Source organism: Rhamphochromis longiceps, linkage group LG3 (assembly GCF_057381845.1).
Source record: "Rhamphochromis longiceps isolate RC_006_pf linkage group LG3, R_longiceps_female_GT1.1, whole genome shotgun sequence".
In the NCBI taxonomy this organism is placed as follows: Eukaryota; Metazoa; Chordata; class Actinopteri; order Cichliformes; family Cichlidae; genus Rhamphochromis; species Rhamphochromis longiceps.
The window spans coordinates 43,670,580-43,691,846 of NC_140559.1; the positions used below are offsets into that span (position 1 = coordinate 43,670,580).

The 21,267-nt window shown below is 44.3% G+C and overlaps 1 protein-coding gene across 2 annotated transcripts in view; it reads left to right on the top strand.

Annotated features, from left to right (window-relative positions):
- The first annotated feature begins 3,944 nt into the window (after nucleotides 1-3,944).
- Nucleotides 3,945-21,267, top strand: part of LOC146674937 (thialysine N-epsilon-acetyltransferase-like) — a 37,755-nt gene continuing 20,432 nt past the window's right edge. The window contains exons 1-2 of one of the 2 annotated variants that reach the window (XM_085402431.1): nucleotides 3,945-3,960; nucleotides 4,799-4,893. In XM_085402431.1, coding sequence (XP_085258557.1) covers nucleotides 3,945-3,960; nucleotides 4,799-4,893 — 111 coding nt within the window. Of the gene's footprint in view, nucleotides 3,961-4,798; nucleotides 4,894-21,267 lie in introns of those variants that run through there. The other variant, XM_085402432.1, reaches the window with a different exon arrangement.

The following is a 21,267-nucleotide window of genomic DNA, read 5'->3' on the forward strand; positions in this document are numbered from 1 at the left end:
TAGAGACTTATTCATCATGAAGAAAACAAGACAGTCGATCGATCGATTATTTGCGCAAGGGAGGCCTCGTCTGTGTCCAGCACGAAAATGACCTCCAGATCTGACCTCCTCCTGCTACCTTTTATTGGGAGACAGTTCACACAAAACACGTCAGAACAAAACCACACCCACATGGTCCTAAGATGTGTGAACTTCTGTAATTTAAGTAAGAGTGTGTGTGTGTGTGTGTGTGTGTGTGTGTGTGTGTGTGTGTGTGTGTGTGTGTGTGTGTGTGTGTGTGTGTGTGTGTGTGTCAGACCTCCTGCTGACCAAAGGGTCATAAACCCAGGAAGCTTACATCAAATGAAACAGATCTTTCAGATAGGATGTATCTACAATAAAACCTCCCCCAGCACAGAGTGGTTGGAGAGGTGGTCAAAGCCAAAGGAATGGCTTTGATCCTACTGCTTGAACTAAGACTGTACAAATTTAAGAAACACAATGGCAACATTCAACAATTAGACTTAACAGTTTAGGTGCCAGATATTCTTTCCTTGTTTGGACCGAATGTTGCAGGAGCTAGCAGACAGATTTTCAGGGGCAGGACAGAAAATAATGGAGGGCATTCAGGCATGCAATCTATCCTCCCCAACATTCCTTTCCGAAAATGCCTTAAAACCTATTGTGGCACACTACCATGTGATGATAAAGCCTGAAAAACTTGAGAGAGTATTAATGTATCTTTCCTGACTTCAAATGGGCTAAACCATTCATGGCAGACAGAATCCGAGGGGGACAAACTGAGCAAATTTCACTATGCCTGGTGCACGGGGAAAAATTATCAATATGCTTTTTGTGACCTTTCTGTTTGGTGGTGTGCTGTGTGATTTTTTTCTAATGTGAAATATGTGCCGTGGCTCCAAAAGGTTGGAAACATTGTGCTTATTTATAGAAAATACAATTCATAATAAAGCATCAGAACAAAAACCGTAGAGATGGGATTTTGTGTTCTCATCTTCAGTGCTGGGTGACAACACATTCTCTCAGTTCTCTGCCTTCAAAAACTTTTCTCCCATCACCACTGAGCAGAAGTTTGGAGGACTTTTTCTGTGCTGGCTTTGGTTTAGGATTTCTTGTTACACTAAAATCAATACACCTGGCATAAAGAGTAGGGAAAAGTTATATCTGGTGTTTGCCCAGTACTACGAAGCAGGATTTCATCTTATCCACATAATTTCAGTACTATGAAGGTCACTTCTTAGATTGCTATGATAACCATGATTACCATGCCATGGTTATGCTGTGAATGGTTAGATCAGCAGGTATGAAATCACTGTCTACTAATCAATCAGATCTCTGGAAAACTGCATTACCATTCCTGGAAGATCCCTCAGACTGCTGTACACGGGCATTAGGGGAGTGGTAAAATTCTATTTTTACATTTATTCGTTACTGTCAGACTGTTCAACACCACTACAAGGTTCTTTTAAATTTAATGAGAAGCATTAGATTTTCACTTACACATTCTGCATTTTTATCTTTCCTGACTTCAAATGGGCTAAACCTTATAAAGACATTAGGTCTTTTCCAGGCTTACAGACCAAAGCACTTACAGCACATACTTTTAATACTATATTATGCTGCAGTGCTTTTCCTCTTATAGTGTTGCTTTCAGTCTTTCTGTATTGTGTGTTCAACCTTTTTATTAATCAAAATTAAAATTCAAAGGACAATCCAGAAACATTGAGGCTGGGATACTTTTCCGTTTCTACAGGAAGACTTAATGGAATCATTTCGCAGACTCTTTGCTGTAAAATGATTCAGCGCGCAGTTTGTGCAATTTGTCAACTGAATGTCACCCACACCAGCTCATGGCTTATTAAACACACACAGAAAACACAATAGACTGCTTAGTGAAAAAGCACAGGCACACATTTGCTAATTAGTAATTAAGTGTCAAAGTACAGTAGAGGTCCAAACTGTTTTTAAACCAAGGTGTAAAAATGTGTTTAATATAAAAATCTGTTTAATGAAGCCACATGCATCAATTCTATTTAAATGAACATCTCCCTTCATGACAACTGTATGTGATTTCGTTTTCTAACTCACTAGTTTAAAGTTCAGGGGTGCAGTGACTTTGACCAACAGGAGGGGGATACCTGTATCTGCTAGTATCTGCCTTTTGGAGAATTTATCAGACAAATTACATGTCTTGCTTTATAGGTAATTGCGATTTTATTTATTTTTTTATACATTTTTTATGATTTGGCATGCAAGTATGGCTAGTATGGCTATTTTATTTGATATTCTGAGATGATTTAGCTCAGGATATCAAATCAACACTAATGATTTATTAGGAAAAGGAAAAAGGAATAACTTTAGTATCTATTGATTTTACTTAGAATTTGCAAATGATCCCTAAAGCACCGCAACCTGTTATATAATAATAATGGATTGGATTTATATAGCGCTTTTCAATGCCACTATTCATTGGTAAATGGCCTGCATTTGTATAGCGCTTTTCTAGTCATTAAGGACCCCAAAGCGCTTTACACTACATTCAGTCATTCGCGATAGCAAGCTACAGTGTAGCCACAGCTGCCCTGGGGCGCACTGACAGAGGCGAGGCTGCCGGACACCGGCGCCACCGGGCCCTCTGACCACCACCAGTAGGCAAACATGGGGTTAGTATCTTGCCCAAGGATATTTGGCATGCAGCCTGGGATCGAACCACCGACCTTCAGATTAGTGGCTGACCTGCTCTGCCACCTGAGCTACAGCCCCCATTCGCTCTCACATTCACACACTGGTGGAGGCAAGCTGCCCTGCGGCAGACTGACAGAAGCGAGGCTGCCATATTGCGCCATCGGCCCCTCTGGTAGGGTAAAGTGTCTTGCCCAAGGACACAACAACCAGGACAGAGAGCCCAGGGATCGAAGCGGCGACCTTCCGGTTACAGATGCGCTTCCCAACCCCCTGAGCCACGGTCGCTGAGAATATTATGGGGCCTGTTGATAAAAATTTAATAGATTTCCTTTCATCAAATTATATTCCAAGTCATATATAAGTCATATATATATATCCAAGAAGGTATTGGAACCGGAGAATGAACGTTTTGCGGTGCTGAAAATGCTTGCATTTGATGCGGTACTTGGATTGTTTTGCCACGAGTTCCCGGCATGCAATGCGCGAAAGTCACGTGGTCTGTCAATCTCTATTAGATTTCTTCTTCGTCTTCTTCTGTTTTACTGGCAGTTGGCGACCCATTTAATTAGAGCAGGTAGCTGTACTGTCCTCTAGTGGAAGAGAATGTAATTGTTCTGCCCATTACTCAAGCTGGTTGCTTAGAGTAGACAGCACACAGTGTGAAGAGCCAGTGACACTTTCTGCTTTGGAAGCAGTAAAACTTTAAACTCTTTGAACTCTCAAAACAAGTTCATGCTCCTCACCACATGAACAACGGTTTAATTTGCAGTGTAGTGATTTAAAAAAAAAAGATGAGTTGTTGGGTTACTAAAAGTTAGAAAAAACCTTTTTGTTTGTTTTTTGTGTTTTGTTTTTATTTAGCACCTGTAGTTAGGAGATGTCAGCACTTGTTATCATGGTAGGGTGGCTCACTGTTTGGTGGATAAAGCCCATCTTCATGAAACAAATCCCTCACTGTTAGACTAAGATTGTATTTTAATTTTTTTCATATGATGATACTACTTTACCTAAACTTGAGTGTCAAATGTTTTGTTTTAGTGTTCAACATAAATCTAACATTTCAAATACTCTTTATAGATAGATCAATCAGGTTTAATCATTCGTTTTCTGTAGTATGAACCCCCAAGTGAATGCCTTTTGTTAAAAGATCCTTTAACAATTCTGATCTGCTCTTCTATTCTTTCAAGTTCAGTTTAAAATTCACTCAAGGACACTGCTGAGAGTAGTATGGAAGTAGGTTGGAGTCTATCCCAGTTGCCATGGGGCGCAAAGCAGGTACGCCACAGACACAAGCATTCACATCTGCATCCAATTTTAGAATCACCATTTAACCTAACTAACTAAATGTCTTTAGACTGTGGGAGGATACCTGGAGATAACCCACACAGTATTAAATCAGTGGTTTGTAGAACCACCTTTACCAGCAATAACTTTAAGTAAGTTTACTCTATGACTCTATTGCGCCCACTCTTCTTTACGACGGTGCTTCAGTTCATTGTGGTTTGCGGACATAAGTGCCTTGAGGCACTTGTTGTGATTTGGCGCTATATGAATAAAATTGAATTGAATTGACATTGTTTATGCACAGCACTTAAGTAAGATTGAGGTCTTTACTTTGCCTGGGCCATTGCAACACAACACGCTTTTCAAGCTACTCTGCTATAAACTCACTAATTGCAAATTGTGGAACCAGGACTGAGAATAAAATCATGAAAAGAAAATGAGCAAACAACAAAACACACACACACACACACACACACAAAATAACATTAACTCATATGGTTTCAAAATGATGTTTTCAAAAGGAAGTTTTTCATATGTATTTATTATTTTTAGCTACACACCCCAAAATTCAGTATTTAACGAATAAGGCCATTTTAGGAAAAGTCAGAAAATGTGAAACGATGGGATTTTGTTTAAACGGAGTTGCAGAATGTTTGGATTGCCAAGTGGGTCAAAATCACTCGGTGTTCTTTCATGATTAACAATGGAGAACAAAAACATTCAGTAAGAGCAAACTAAAGTATCCAATATTTGGATTAATCCGCCCACCCACAATGTCCAACCAAGATAAAGAGCTCACCTACTTCTTAAGTAGTCCGTCCTCTAACAGACTGGAGCAAAACCTCATTGCATCCACTTGACATGGACTTCTCCATCCGCACGGCAAACCTGGATGACTGCAAGGACATCATGCGGATGATCATGGTGAGCTGACACATCCTCACACATGCAGTCCAGCTGTGTGTGTGATCAGAGGTGGGTAGTGATGAGTTAGCTACACTCAAGTAAGTTTTGGAAAAAAAAAAACTTTTAAAAGTACTTTTATTGCACCATACTTTTTACTTGAGTACATTTGTGAAGAAGAAACATTACTTTTACTCCACTATATTTGGCAATATTTGACTCATTACTTTTCTTTTACACATTAGATCAGTCTTTTCCAAACTGTGGTACGCGGGCTCTCTCTGGTAGTACGTGGGTGTAAACATACACAGCAGACCCAGTGGCATTTTGATGCTTTTTATTAAAGCTTTGACGGTTGCTGTCCACAATACTCACAGAGCTGCAGCTCTCCCGCTGCCCGCTCAACATAACACCAACAACCCAACCACAGGACCCAGTACAATATTTAATTCGGCGGGGCGTGATTGCGGATGCCGTGCAGGTGCGTCCGCCTCCTCTGCACGGCACCGCAGGCCACGCCCCGCCACAGTAGGGAATCTACAAATTTTTTTGAGATTAAATAATATACCATTGTGGAGGTTGTTAAAATCCCCCAATTCTTTTGATCTTTGGGCTGAAGGAAGGACAATACTCGGTGTATAAATGCTCAATCAACAATTATTTTATTCCATACAATTCAACACTTTATGAGCATACACCATCCGGATGGGGAGACATGCATGAAGAGGGTCACAGCAAATCTCAAAATGGTGGAGGGTTACTCAAACTCTTATAGCCTCTGGTGGCCCCCACCTAGTCGTAAAAACCTAAACATCCACATTCTTTCTCTCTTACAGCGCCTAAGTGACGGCCTTGGCTCCCTGTTTTATCTTCTCCTTATGAGATGGGGCAGAAAACCTCTCCGGTATGCTCTGTTCTCTTCTAATCAGACAAATAAGGCCATAACTCTCTGTATTTCTTATAACTCAGCAGTATAATGCATCATAAAACAATATCATTCATTCACAATAAATCAGCAGTCTAATGTAATACAAATCAGTTTAATAAATCTAATAGTTATCACCTCTTCAGGAGAATAATGCAAACTAAAACTACATAATAGTCTCACAATCTTTAATTAGGGGTGTAACGTGGCATAAGATAATATAATAATCTCACAAGGTATACAACGACAACACGTGAGTTCCTGAGGCTCTTCTGGGAGCCAGAGTCAACCAGAAAACGTCTCCCCGAGCGTGAGTCCTCTATGAAGAGCAGCCTTTCCTTATTGCCAGCGGTCACGGATAGGGTTGCCAACCGTCCCTTTAAAAACGGAATCGTCCCGTATTGAGCTAATAAGGGACGCACTTTGTCCCGTAATACAGTGAGAATCAAAAGTAGTCTATAAATGTTAATGGAATTAACGCTTTGTTTGAAAACATAATTCCCAGCCCCTCTCCTGCTTTGTGACCAATGAACTGACAGCACACTTATGACAATTCGAGTATGACAATTCAGATTTGTTTCCAACAGGGAAACAAATGCCGACACTGCGGTGCAAGTCTCAGACGACAGTACACCTAAAGCTGGGCAGCAGACACTGCGATTTTTTTCAGTCACATTATTCAGCTCCTGCTCAAACTGCACGATTGACTCGCAGGGGTTAGAAGTTGGTAGGTCACGATGCAGGGTCTCACACTATACCGCCCGATGCTCTGATGCGACCTGAGTGCTCACACTGTGCCTCCTTAAAATGAAGGTTATAACAGAAATTCTGTCACTCGCTCGCTCTCTCTCCCTCTCTGTCTTTCACTCACACAGACACACCACCACCATCAACTTTGCTAAATTGCTAATGAAAAACATTGGTCAGGCAGCTGTTGTAGCGGTAGACTACTGTTCCCATAAGGCTGTGTGTGGGGGAGCTTCCGGGTTACGAGTAAAGTTGGAACACATCACCCGAACACGCTGCGTCCAGTGTCATCATTTATACGTGGTGTCAGAAGTGCGAACGGCGGTCTCCACTCCACAGTTTTTTTTTCTTCTTCTTTTTCGAGTACAGTACTGTGCAGTTAACTGCGACAGAAGTTTTCGCATCGGTAACCCGAACAAGACCGGCATGCAGGTGAAGCGTGGCCGAGGCTGTGACCGGCGCTAGCAACAGGGCGCGTGCGCGCGCGCGGTCGAGCACGAGCTTCACATGTCGGAAGGAGGAGACGAGGTAGGCGCACCGGAAAGCTTGGATTCTGAACGCGAGGAAGCCAGGGATCCACACGTCACGATGGCGACCACGGTACAAATAACACCCCCAGAAACATTTGACTTTTCTCATCCTGCCGAATGGCCAAAGTGGATCAGAAGGTTCGAAAGATTTCGCATTGCAACTGCTCTTGATAACAAATCAGACGAGTATCAAGTTAATGCACTCCTGTACGCTATGGGAGACGCTGCTGATGATGTTTTGGCAGTTTTACCACTGTGCGATGCAGATAAAAAGAAATATGCAACTGTCAAAGAGGCATTTGACAAACATTACGTAGGAAAACATAACGTAATTTTTGAAAGAGCACAGTTTAACTCCAGACGGCAACAGGAAGGGGAAAGTACAGAGTCGTTCATCACTGCTGTGCACAAACTTGCAGAAAATTGTGCATTTGGAGCACTCAAAGACGAACTCATAAGGGACAGAATTGTAGTTGGCATAAAAGACAAAAGACTGTCCGAGCTGCTGCAAATGGACTCAGAGTTGACTCTTGCTAAAGCCATTGAGAAAGTTAGGCAGAGCGAAACGGTAAAGAAACAACAACCAATACTTCACAGCAGCGCGGCAGTGGAGAAAACACTGCACATGGACACAATACGGACAAATACAACACGCGGGAAAACGCAGACGTGGCAAAAGAAAGAACAAAAGCCAATCAAGCAAAGCGGAAAGGAATGTGGCCGCTGTGGTCGCAAGAACAAACACTCATGGAAAGAATGTCCAGCCAAAGAGGTACAGTGTCGAAAATGTCAGAAAAAAGGGCACTTTGATGCGGTCTGTCGCAGTAGTGAAGCTACAGCGCTACGCAAAGTGACAGAAAATCAGAAAGATGCAGACAGCGAGGATTGTGTGTTCTTGGGTGAAGTAGAGACTGGGAGGTCACAGCCCTGGGTGCAAAAGGTCAAGTTAAATGAGGAAAATGTATATTTTAAACTTGACACAGGGGCGGATGTTACATCTATTCCAGAGGGTTTGTAAAGTCCAGACAGGGATGGTAAGCTGCAGAGACCCAGAAAGAAGTTACTAGGGCCGGGCAGTAACCCACTCAATGTTAAAGGCTGCTTCGAGGCACAGCTAGCAGTGAAAGGGCGCAGTGTTTCTCAAGACGTCTACCTTGTGTCAGGTCTAGTACAGCCACTGCTAAGCAGGCCAGCGTGTGAGGCTCTGGGTCTTGTGTACAGAGTAAGCACAGTAACGGAATCGGTGACAAATTTCAGGGCAGCATACCCAAACGTTTTTAAAGGTTTAGGCGTGCTGAGGGAGCCTTATCACATTGAGATAGAGCAAGGAGCTGTACCAATAGCCTTATCTGCCCCACGACGTGTTCCTCTTCCCCTCAGAGATGCAGTGAGAAATGAGCTGCACAGAATGGAAGAAATGGGTGTTGTCTCCAAAGTCACTGAGCCTACAGAGTGGTGTTCTGGCATGGTAGTGGTCCCCAGACCAGCAGGAAAGCCCCCCAGAATATGTGTGGACCTCACACCCCTGAACACAGTAGTCAAAAGAGAAAGACACATCCTCCCAGCAGTAGATCAAACACTAGCGATGATGAAAGATGCTAAAGTGTTCACAAAGCTCGACACCCGGTCTGGATTCTGGCAAATTCCGCTCACGCCAGAGTCAAGGCCACTCACTACCTTCATCACGCCTTTTGGAAGGTTTCAGTTCAACCGCCTTCCTTTTGGCATTGCATCAGCGCCGGAACATTTCCAAAGGCGAATGTCACAAATGCTGGAAGATTTTGAAGGGGCAATTTGTCACGCCGATGATGTGCTTGTATATGGCAGAGACAGGCAGGAGCACGACCAGAGGTTGCACTGTGTGCGCCAAATGTTTCAGAAGGAGGGTCTCACTCTGAATGAGAAGTGTGAGTTTGCTAAAAGTCAAATAATCTTTGTGGGACACAAAGTGTCAGCAAAAGGCATTGAGGCTGATCCCAACAAGATAACAGCAATCCAGCAGCTGCCGCAGCCTCAGAGCGTGGAAGATGTGCGCCGTCTCATGGGCATGGCCAACTATCTTGCCAAGTTTATGCCACAACTAGCCACAATCACCACACCATTAAAGGAACTGCTAAAAGACAGAAACGAGTGGATATGGGCGGAGCCACAGGAAACAGCATTTAGGAGACTAAAAGGGATATTAAGCTCTCCAGAAGTGCTCGCTCAGTACTCCAACTCAGCAGATACACGAGTCGCTGCAGATGCTTCGTCATACGGTGTCGGGGCTGTTCTCACTCAGAAACAGTCTGACAACTCCTGGCGACCGGTCACATATATCTCAAGAGGTCTCACAGACACAGAGAAACGCTACGCGCAGATAGAAAAGGAGGCGCTCGCTGTAACGTGGGTGTGTGAACGACTGTCATCTTACCTCATGGGCCTACAGTTCACTCTAATCACAGATCACAAACCCCTGGTCCCTCTTCTGAGCACAAGAGGCCTGGACGACCTGCTTCCACGCATCCTGAGATTCCGCCTCAGGCTGCTGCGCTTTACTTTCACCATTGTCCATGTTCCAGGGAAAAACCTTGTCACTGCTGATGCTCTCTCACGAGCACCGCTGGCAGGGCCTCCTTCTGCTGGGGATCTTCAGCTGGAAAAAGAGGTGGAGGTTTTCGTGGACGGTGTAGTTTCCCATCTCCCAGCAACAGATAAAAGGCTGGAGGAGATTAAGTTGGCGCAGGAAATGGATGACCTGTGTAGAAAGGTGGTGTATCAATGTGGGACAGGCTGGCCAGAAAAAGGTAAACTAGATCCAGAGTTAAAGGGGTACTGGCAATACAGAATGGACTTCAATCTAGTCCATGGTCTTCTCATGAAAGGGGAGAGACTTGTGCTGCAGACAGGAAGATACTGCCAGCACCGGAAACGTGCTCGTCATCTCCGAGCATGAAGTAAGGAGAGCCTTCAAAAGAGTGAACACCAGGAAAGCAGCAGGACCAGACGGCATCCCAGGTCGTATCCTAAGAGACTGCGCATACCAGCTAGCTCCTGTGTTCACTGAGATATTCAACATCTCTTTATCTCAGTCGGTGATCCCCACATGCTTCAAAGAGTCCATCATTGTTCCTGTCCCGAAGAAACCCCACCCTGCTTCTCTCAATGACTATCGCCCTGTAGCCCTCACCTCAGTAGTGATGAAGTGCTTTGAACGCCTGGTCAGAGACTTCATCATTTCTTCACTACCAGACACACAAGACCCACTACAGTTCGCTTACCGTCCAAATCGTTCCACAGACGATGCCATCTCTCATCTCCTCCACACATCACTCACTCACTTGGACACTAGAAGGGGGAATTATGTTAAAATGCTCTTCATAGACTACAGCTCTGCATTTAACACCATAATTCCCTCCACACTCACCACCAAGCTGGAGCATCTGGGACTCAGCTCATCTATGTGTCAGTGGATCTCCAACTTCCTAACTGGCAGACCACAGGCAGTAAGGATGGCCGGACATGTCTCAGCCTCCACCACTCTCAGCACTGGAGCCCCCCAGGGGTGTGTTCTGAGCCCCCTGCTGTACTCTTTGTACACATATGACTGTGTGGCCACTACCAGCTCCACCACCATCATCAAGTTTGCTGACGACACCGTCGTGGTGGGCCTGATCTCTGATAACAACGAGACGGCCTACCTGAAGGAGATTAGGAATCTGGAGAACTGGTGCCAGAGGAACAACCTCCTTCTAAACGTCAGCAAGACAAAGGAGCTGATAGTGGACTTCAGCACTAAGCAGGAGAGGAACTACCAGACCCCCGTCATCAACGAGTGCCCAGTGGAGAGAGTGGACAGCTTCAAATACCTCGGAGTTCACATCACGCAGGACCTGTCATGGTCCTGTCACATCAACACCGTGGTGAAAAAGGCCCGACAGCGTCTCTACCACCTCAGACGCTTGAGAGACTTCCAACTGCCCTCCAAGGTGCTCAGGAACTTTTACTCGTGCACCATAGAGAGCATCCTGGCGGGAAACATCTTAACCTGGTTCGGGAACAGCACCATGCAGGACAGACGAGCTCTACAGAGGGTTGTGCGGTCAGCTGAGCGCACCATCCGCTCCGAGCTCCCTGACCTGCACTCAATCTACAGCAGGCGGTGCTGGACCAAGGCCAGGAAGATCGTGAAGGACCTCAGCCATCCCAACAACAGACTGTTCTCTCTGCTGAGGTCAGGAAAGCGATTCCGCTCCCTGAAGACCAACACAGAGAGACTGAGGAGGAGCTTCTTCCCGCAGGCGATACGGTCTCTCAATCACACCACCACACAGTACTGACCCACACATATGGTTCTTACACACACACTGGACTTTCTGGACATTGTTTTTGCACACATTGTTTTTTTTTGCACAACACTGGTCACTATATTCTTCATTTCCGGTTAATACTTGTACAGCTGCTGTTATTGTGTATATATTTATTTATATTTAGATTTCTTCATACATTCTTATATAGTTCTATATTGTGTATTTTGTTGTACAGTTATTTTATTTTCAACTTTAATTTATATATTTTATCTTATTCCTTCCCAGTTAAATTTACCCTTCATTCTAATTTGTGTTGTACAGTTATTTCATTTTAACCTTAATTTATATTTTATTCCTTCTTAGTTAAATTTACCCTTTTTAATTTCTCATATTTATTTCCTATCTTATTCATAGCCTTTTCCTTTTTTGTTTTCTTTAGGTCACGAGCAGTTGTCCAAGCATTTCACTACATATCGTACTGTGTATGACTGTGTACGTGACAAATAAAAATTTGAATTTGAATTTGAATTTGAATTTGATACCACCTCAAATGAGAGCGGAGGTTTTGTCACGTTTGCATGAAGGCCACCAGGGCGTTTCAAAATGCAGGGCCAGAGCAAAAGAGTCTGTGTGGTGGCCGGGCATCTCAACCCAAATACGTCAAATGGTAGACAGGTGCGAAACATGTCAAAAACATAGGTTAGTGCCGTGAACCAATGCTGGCAACTCCTGTTCCCGACCGCCCATGGCAAAAAGTCGGCATGGATCTGTTCGAGTGGTCAAAGAAACACTTCCTGCTGATTATTCATTTTTTCTCAAGGTACATTGAGATAGCTGAACTGAGACACACAACTGCAGAGGTCACTATTAATGCTGTAAAAGAAGCCTTTGCAAGACATGGTGTTGCCAAGACTGTGGTATCGGATAACGGGCCGCAATTTTCATCAGAACAGTTCAAGCACTTTGCCAAAGAGTACCAGTTCACACATGAAACGAGCAGCCCCAGGTACCCCCAAGCCAACGGGGAGGCAGAACGCGCTGTTCGTACCATTAAAGACTTGTGGAAAAAGGACTGTGACTACACCAGAGCACTGCTAGCGTACAGGGCCACCCCACTGGAACATGGGCTCTCGCCGGCGCAGTTGCTTATGGGGAGACACCTGTGGACCACGCTGCCACAAGCTGTGGCAAAGCTGGTGCCAAAGTGGCCTGACCTACAGGTTTTTCGCAAAAAAGATGAGGAGGGGAGGCGTGAGCAGGCAAAACACTACAACCGCAGACATAGAGTCAGACCGCTTCCGGAACTATCGTCAGGACAGAAAGTGTGGATTACCACTGAAGGAACTACCGGAGCAGTAGTTGGACCTGCCAGTGCTCCCAGATCCTATGTGGTAGAAACAGACAGGGGTTTTCTGAGGAGAAATAGGAGCCACCTCAGACCAACAGGAACTATGTGGGGCGACTGTGGCTCAGGGGGTTGAGAAGCGTATCTGTAACCGGAAGGTCGCCGGTTCGATTCCCGGGCTCTCTGCCCTGGTCGTTGTGTCCTTGGGCAAGACACTTTACCCTGCCGCCTACTGGTGTGGGCCAGAGGGGCCGATGGCGCGATATGGCAGCCTCGCTTCTGTCAGTCTGCCGCAGGGCAGCTGTGGCTACAACCGTAGCTTGCCTCCACCAGTGTGTGAATGTGAGAGTGAATGAATAGTGGCATTGTAAAGCGCTTTGGGTGCCTTGAAAAGCGCTATATAAATCCAATCCATTATTATTATTACCAGATCTGGTCGAGTGGTGAGACCTCCTGAAAGACTGGATGTGTAATTCTCTGAAGTTATCCATTCATACCCTATTCAAAGCTGGGTTAAGCTGTCAGAGATGTTTACAATAATGTGTTTTGTTTAAATGTAAGTGAACAAATGAGGGATGTGTATAATTTTCACGTTTCATGATGTTCCCCATTTCTGTTCTAGTGAGCTGTTTGAGACGTTATGAAGTATGTCTTTAGCTAAAAGGAGGAGGTGTAGCAGTAGACTACTGTTCCCATAAGGCTGTGTGTGGGGGGAGCTTCCGGGTTACGAGTAAAGTTGGAAAACATCACCCGAACACGCTGCGTCCAGTGTCATCATTTATACGGCTGTGATTGAGCAGCAGTGTAAATCCAACTATTTTCACGGTTGTTGTGGTCGTGATAATTTTGTGATGCCACATCGAAAAGGCTCGGATGAGCTTTCCAAAGTTCTACAAGTTGTGCCTCCATCGCTTGTGTCCAGATCACATGCTGCACTGCCATGCTGCTCCATCTTTTTCACCGACGTTTACGTGTTTGCGCTTGAGCAGTGTGAGCGCTTCTCGTTACCCCACATATACTAAAATACTCATATACTCATATACTCAAAAATCGTCTCAAAATAGGCCAAAAATAACACAGTGTAAGCCCAGCATTAGAGCAGCAATGTTTGTTCACCTCAGAGAAAGAGGGGAAAAAAGGCTGCAAAAGTACAGGGAGGAATGGGAAAAGGGCTCTCTGCACCGGGGCTGTGATCGACCGTGGCTGCTGGGGCTCTGTGGGTCCTCTCAGCCTGGCTGGGGGGCTTCTTTGCCTCCCTCCTGCTGTGTGCCCAGCCTGGAGGCTGCGGTCTGTGACCGTCTCCCGGTGCAGACGGCTCCCCGTGATAGTGTTTCCTCACCTGGCTCATGTTCAAGGTTCAAGGTTCAAGGTTCTTTATTTGTCACATGCATAGTTATACAAGTATAACACACAGTGAAATGTAGCCTGACACGCTCCTCGACATGTGCAAAAATTGGGGGGGGGGGGGGGTGTAGAGGAAGAACATTACACATATATATATATATATATATACATATAGTATATACACTGGGTGAATGTGCAGTAGTAGCAGCAAGCAGGTGAATTCTGTACATTAATATGAATAGACATCTGACTATTTTACAGGATAGACAATATAAACATATTTAAAATTAAAGGAATTGAAATGTACATTGTGCCTTGGTTTAGTGTCTGGAAGAGAGTCCTGTCTCAGTCAATTTGAGTCTCTTGAGTCTCTCTGTCCTTGCCCGGAAGATGCGGAACCTTCTACCAGATTGCAGAAGTTGCAACAGTTTGTTGCCAGGATGGGACGGGTCCTTCAGTATCTGCGCTGCTCTAGTCCGGCATCTCCTGGTGTAGGTGTCCTGAAGCGGGGGGAGAGCAATCCTGCAGCAGCGTTCTGCTGTACGGATCACTCTCTGGAGAGCTTTTTGGTCCTTCACACAGCTGTTCCCGAACCACGATGTCATGTTCTGTGTGAGGATGCTCTCCACAGCGCCTGTATAGAAAATCCTGAGGATCTTTGGAGAGACCCTGAACTTCCTCAGTTGTCGTAGGTGATACAGGCGCTGCCTAGCCTTTTTGGTCTGGACCTGAATGTGGGCAGCCCATGTCAGGTCTGAGGAGATGTGGACACCAAGATACTTGAAGGACTGCACCCTCTCCACTGGAGCTCCATTGATGATAATGGGCTTGTAGTCTCTGTGCTGACCCCTTCTGAAGTCCACCACCAGCTCCTTGGTCTTGCTGACGTTCAGCTGGAGGTGGTTGTCCTGGCACTACGATGCCAGATTCTTCACTTCATCCATGTAGGCCGCCTCATCGTTGTTGGAGATGGCACCCAACACCATGTGTGCCCAGCCCAATTTTACTCTTTAAGTGTGTGTGTGTGTGTGTGTGTGTGTGTGTGTGTGTGTGTGTGTGTGTGTGCGTGAGGGGGGGGTGTATGTAACCATGATCGTTCATGTTAATGAGAGTGTGGGGAGTGAGTTGGAGGGCGGGGTGGGGTGGGCTGCTTTTAACCATGTAAAGCACTTTGTGCTACATCTTTGTATGAAAATTGCTTTATAAATAAAGATTGATTGATGTTCATCCTCTTCATCCTGTTCATCCTCTCACTAAAAAGAGCTGGATCTTCGGCTCCCAACCGGCTCTTCAGGTTGTTTTGTTGCTTTAATTAATTTATTATCAACAACAATATAAAATGATGCACAAAATGAATTACCGTAATTGTCGGGCTATAAGCCGCTACTTTTTGCACAAGCTTTGAACCCTGCGGCTTTTAGTCAGGTGCGGCTTTTCTCTGGATTGTCCATGATTTTTGTCATATCGTAAGACGATTTGTTTTGTTTGTTCCGCTGTTGTACGGCACTACGTTGCCTGGCGGAAGGGCATGTGATCAGACACACAGTTCAAGAGTGGTATGTTGGTCACGTGTCCATCCGCCAGGCAACATAGTGCCGTACAAGTAGCGCGAAAAACAAACTTCAAAGTAGCGCTACACGTTCAGCCGGAGGCGTGGATGACAAGCGGCAATAAACTTGCGAAAAGCAAGTTATGCTCAATTCCACCGGTGGAATCTGACAGCGTGGAAAAGTGTGAAAACATCCATGATCACCAACGGATTTCGAAGGGCTGGACTGCTGCATGATGGAGAGGAGGACACCGCCACGGCCCTTCTGAGGGTGTTCGACTCTGACACTGACAACGATGGAGAGAAGCTGAGAGTGGATGACGAAGCCATCCTGAGCCTGTTCGTTTCCGACACTGGAGAAGAGGACTTTGGTGGTTTTAGTGTGCAGGAAGATGGTGAATGACTGACTTTTCTTCTTGTTAAAGCCGTGTCACTGCACCTGAGCCTAAAAGGTAGTCCGAATCTATTTTTCTGGTGTGCTGTAGGTTATTGTTATGTACTACATTTGTTACTCATTTATGAAGCACAGTACATGTTTTGTACTTGTAATTACCGCTACTTGTACATATACCAAAAAAGTTGTGCAAATATGTACCCATAACTTGTTTTTCAAAATATTAATAAAAGGGGTGTGTCTCCAAACAGCCATCTCTTTCCTGACAATTCGCTTTGTGCATATTCTCTTACATATGATAAGTCAACATTGAAACACCTGCGGCTTTTAGTCAGGTGCAGCTACTGTATGTACAAAACAGGATTTTCCCCTGATTTTAGCTTGTGCGGCTAATATTCAGGTGCGCTTTGTAGTCCGGGAAATACGGTACTAATGTAAAAAAAATGTGGTTTTATTTATATATGTTTAATATATAAATGTGCTCTTATTTATTCACTCCACATAAATTTAAAAAATAAATTATAAAATACAAAAAACAACTATTTACAATTCAACTTTTAACTTTTTGACTATTTATATTTTCAGCTTTTTCCTTTTAAACAAATTTAAAGTGAAACAACACAAAACACTGCAAACCATAACACAATAAAATATACATTAAAATATGCAAAACAAAAAGAAGATCCACATTCTCTGTCATATAGGCCTGGGATGGTTTTGTGGGAGAGTTTTTTCCTGCTTGGAATTGCATACATAGGATTCACTGCATGAATAAACTTTCTGAATCCTTTATCATCTGCAACTGAAAATACTTGTGGATGATTACTATACCTTTCTAATGTGACGATGTTGTCTCTTGTTGTTGCCCCTGGCTCTCTCTCTATCTCCTGCTCTGTTCTTGTGCTACTGCCAGTGTAACTACCGCCCCTCCCCTTTCTGCTCGGCAAGCATAAAGCTGTGTCTGCGCCCCTCCCCCCTCTGCTCAGCACAAACACAAGGCTCACGTGCAGCATGAAGCGGAAAAAAAGTGAGAGAGAGAGTGTGAGAGAAAGGGGAAAAAAAGAAATACGGCTCCGACTCCCGTCGTTCATGTCAATGATCCGGCTCTCGTTTTCTTCGCGACTGACACATCACTAGCCAGCACAAACAGCGGCCTATTCGACAAAGATGACTTTTTTGGATCCATGGGGTCAGGAAAGCCAGAAGCAGGGGAGCTGGAGAGGTACCATTCATGTCCATTCACTGAAGGTTCGGATCTATTGCATGGCTTTCCTCACATCAAGAAGCTGTCAATCAAAGTCAATACAGCTGTTGCACACTTGGATTAAAATGAATTGAAACCAGTGTGGCTTTGTGAGTTCGCCTTTACTGCATCTTCAAATATATACATGGACATAGCACAACGTTACACACTTTTGCAGTCTCACACAACTCTTATAGGCGCACTGCCTTATGGGTAGTCTTTAAACTCAAATCACTAATATTTCTTACAGTGTAACAATGAAATAAACATAAACAAAAGATAGTGTGATCCACCAGTCTATATCTGCTGTGATTACAGCCCGGTACAGGTATAAATCCACAAAAGTGCCACGAGGTTTCCGCACAAACTAATGAATTAGATCTAGCTGCTAATCGTTAGCATCACGGCTAATTCACATCGCTACCAATAACTTATACACTAATGGCACATAGTGGGGATTAACGGCCAACTTTCCCACATTCTCTGCAACCCCGTGGACTCATCTGTAGATACATTTTAAGTTATTTACCATCTTGTATCTGCTTACCTGCAAATATATACATGGACATAGCACAACGTTACACACCTTTGCAGTCGCACACAACTCTTATAGGCGCACTGCCTTATGGGTAGTGGCTGGGCTTATTTACTCCCGCTAGACCTGCTCATTTTAGGGGATACTCCCTCTTGTGGTGTAACAGAGGAATAACTACGCTTCCTCCACTATGTCATTTTTGGAGACTGGGGCACACATTATTTTACCACAATCAAAGAAAATACAGATTTGAACAATCAGACCATTTAACTAACTATAATAATGTAACTAAAGATTATGGGGGGTGTCCTGTTTTGTCCACAATGTCTTTCTTGTCCTTACACTCTCCCCTCAAAAAGTTAATGGCGTCCCAACATTCTACCAATATCAGTCCTTATGTGGCAACTATATGTTGCAGCTTTAAGGCAGGGATGACTCCGAGAGTTGCTTTCTCACTGCATATGCTTTATTTCACAATCAGATCATAACAAAAACATACAGCAGCTCCTCTCCAACTCCTAGCCCTTTGCTGCGGTGGAAAAAGAACGACTCCAAAATCCCTTCAAGGAACATATGTACAAAAGAGTTTTCCTGACACACCAATGGGGCGTTCAATGCCATCTTGTAAATATGAGTACTCTGGCAGAATAACAGTTCAAATGAAAAATACACCAGAACAAACAAGCAAACAAAAAAGAAGTGTGGGGTACCTTTGAACCAATGAACAAAGTATAACCATTTATACTTTTTAACATAACCCGACCCCGTCAATATGTGTATCTCTCACACTCTCCCCCACTCGAGAAATGTCGTCCCGACATAAATGTACCTTATAATCTACAATCCATAGAGAACAATAGAGTGGCATGGACTATTTACCAGGTTACATTACACCTTTTTATTTTTAAGTTACCCAAACTACCGTGCACTGTAGTTGTGTATACTCCTGATATAATCAGTTTAGCTTTCTTTCTTTTTCTTTTTTTTCTTTTTTTTTAAGTCCAACATTCAATCTATCAAATTACCATGCTATTTGTACTCTCCTGTAAAGGCATTAACTTTGTCCACATCTCATCTGAACACTAAGCATCTTCCCTTTACTCATACACATGTTCGGCCTGCAATCCATGTGTCACGACATTTCAATCAACATAGGTACATTTGTTACAATCTGAAATAGGGGTACCAAGTGTAAACATTATATCTTCCTCTTTTACCAAGGTCGCCAGTAACCTTGAATATTCACACATTTGGTGGCCACTATTCTTTCTTCAAGACTTGGTTGTCCAAGTTTACTATAGGTCAAAGTCTGTGGTCTCCTCCTTTCTCTCTTTGGGTATGGACTTGGCTGGTCTGTTTCCAAAGCCTCTTCGACATCAGAGCTGCTGTCCACCTCCCCTGCACCCACAATAGCCACATCCTCTGGTTCCATATTGTCCATTTTCTCCTCATCAGCTTGGCTGGGGTCCCCCTGGCCATCTCCTGACATGTGAGGAAGCTCATCTGGCTCACCCCCGTCCCTTAGTGGCATAAACTCTGCCGCTGTGGGGTCCAATGTGGGTGAACACTGAGGCTCAGGATAAGGCCAGGTGAAAACCGCATCAGAAAACTCATCTGTGTCCTCCTCCTCCTCACTCCCCACTTGTGTCGGAGTCATGCATGTTTGTTTTCGTTTGTTATAATGTCTTTTCCTTGTTTTAGTACTAGTTACAGTTGCCTCTTTATCTGCTGGGAGCGGAAGAAAATCGCAAGGCAACAACATATTCCTGTGCAAAATCCTTGTCCTGCCTTTACCATTCTCTGGCTCTAACTCAAACACAGGACTGTCCTCCCCCTTTTGTCTTTTAATGATGTAGATGTTGTCTTCCCAATAGGAGCGGATTTTACCTGGCCCACCCCTCTCCACAACATTTCTAACAAGGACACGACTCCCTATTTGAAGTGGTGGACCATGCACACTTTTGTTGTACTGCCTTTTACCTCGGTCAGCTGACTTAGCTGCATTTTTGGAGGCGACAGTGTAAGCTTCAGCCATTCTCCTTCTCCATCTGTCCACATAGTCCTGGTAGGAGCCTGAACTGTCCTCCTGCTCAATGCCAAAGAGAAGGTCAACCGGTAACTGTGGTGATCTACCAAACATTAGGAGAAAAGGAGGGTAGCCAGTGGCCTCATTAACAGTACAATTGTAGGCATGTACAACTTTATGGAGGTGGCTTTTCCAGTCTCTTTTCTGTTCCTCTGTTAGTGTTCTTAACATCGAGAGCAAGGTCCTGTTGAATCTTTCGGTCTGCCCATTTCCTTGTGGGTGATAAGGAGTAGTGTGTGACCCTTTAACACCAGCCAGTTCTTTTAAATGGTGCAATAGTCTATTCTCAAACTCTCGCCCCAAATCGTGGTGTAGTTTTTCTGGAAAACCAAACCTGAGACAATAATCATTGAATAGTTTTTCTGCTACAGTCTTAGCTGACTTATTTGTAGTTGCGTAGGCCTGAGCGAAGCGGGTGTAGTGGTCCATAACTACAAGTATGTATTCACACCCCCCCTTGCATTGCTCCAGGTGCAAAAAGTCAACTGAAACCAACTGAAATGGATGAGTGGTCTCTATGCTCAACATAGGTGCCCGTGCCTATCTGTTTGGCTTCCTCTGTTTGAGACACTCACAAACATTACTGACAAAGTGTTCAATGTCTCTTTGCATCTTAGGCCAGAAGAAACGATCCCTAATTAAATTTAGGGTCCTTTCTGATCCCAAGTGACCCATCTGTTTGTGTAGTTCATTGAGCACTAGTGGGTGGTAAACTGAGGGGAGAACTAGTTGTTTTTTGTGTCGAGTCTCTCTGAACATAGTTCCATCCTCTCTGATTTTTAGTTTGCTCCACTCTCTAGCCAATGCTTTAAACTCAGTGCTCTCAGTTTTAATTTCCTGTGTGGTGGGCCTTTTGTTTTGCACTACAGACTCGTACATTTTACCTATCACGGGGTCTTGCCGCTGTGCTGCACAGATTTCCTCTCTCGGTATTGGCTGAATCATGTCCAGCAGTTCCTCTGCTCGTGTTTGATGCTGAAGGGTGTGGAAGGAGACAGCGTTAAACATTAGAGCTTCTGTTTGCTGCACTAATATGCCCTGCTGTGAGGAAGCAACCACGTCCTGGCTAACCGTCTGTGTACAGCAGTTCATATAGTCCTCAAAATCGAGGGGCATCCTGGATAAAAAATCTGCATCTGCATTTGTTTTTCCTGGCCTGTATTTTATCGTAAAGTTGAAATCTGCGAGCTCAGCCACCCAACGCTGACTTGATGCATTCAACTTTGCTGTCGTTAACACATAGGTGAGTGGATTATTATCTGTATAAACCACAAAAGATGGCGCATGCAGCAAATAATCTCTGAAGCGCTCACAGACAGCCCATTTGAGAGCTAAAAACTCTAGTTTGCCAGCATGCATATGGTAATTTTTTTCTGGCGGCGTTAACGTTCTAGATCCATAAGCTATG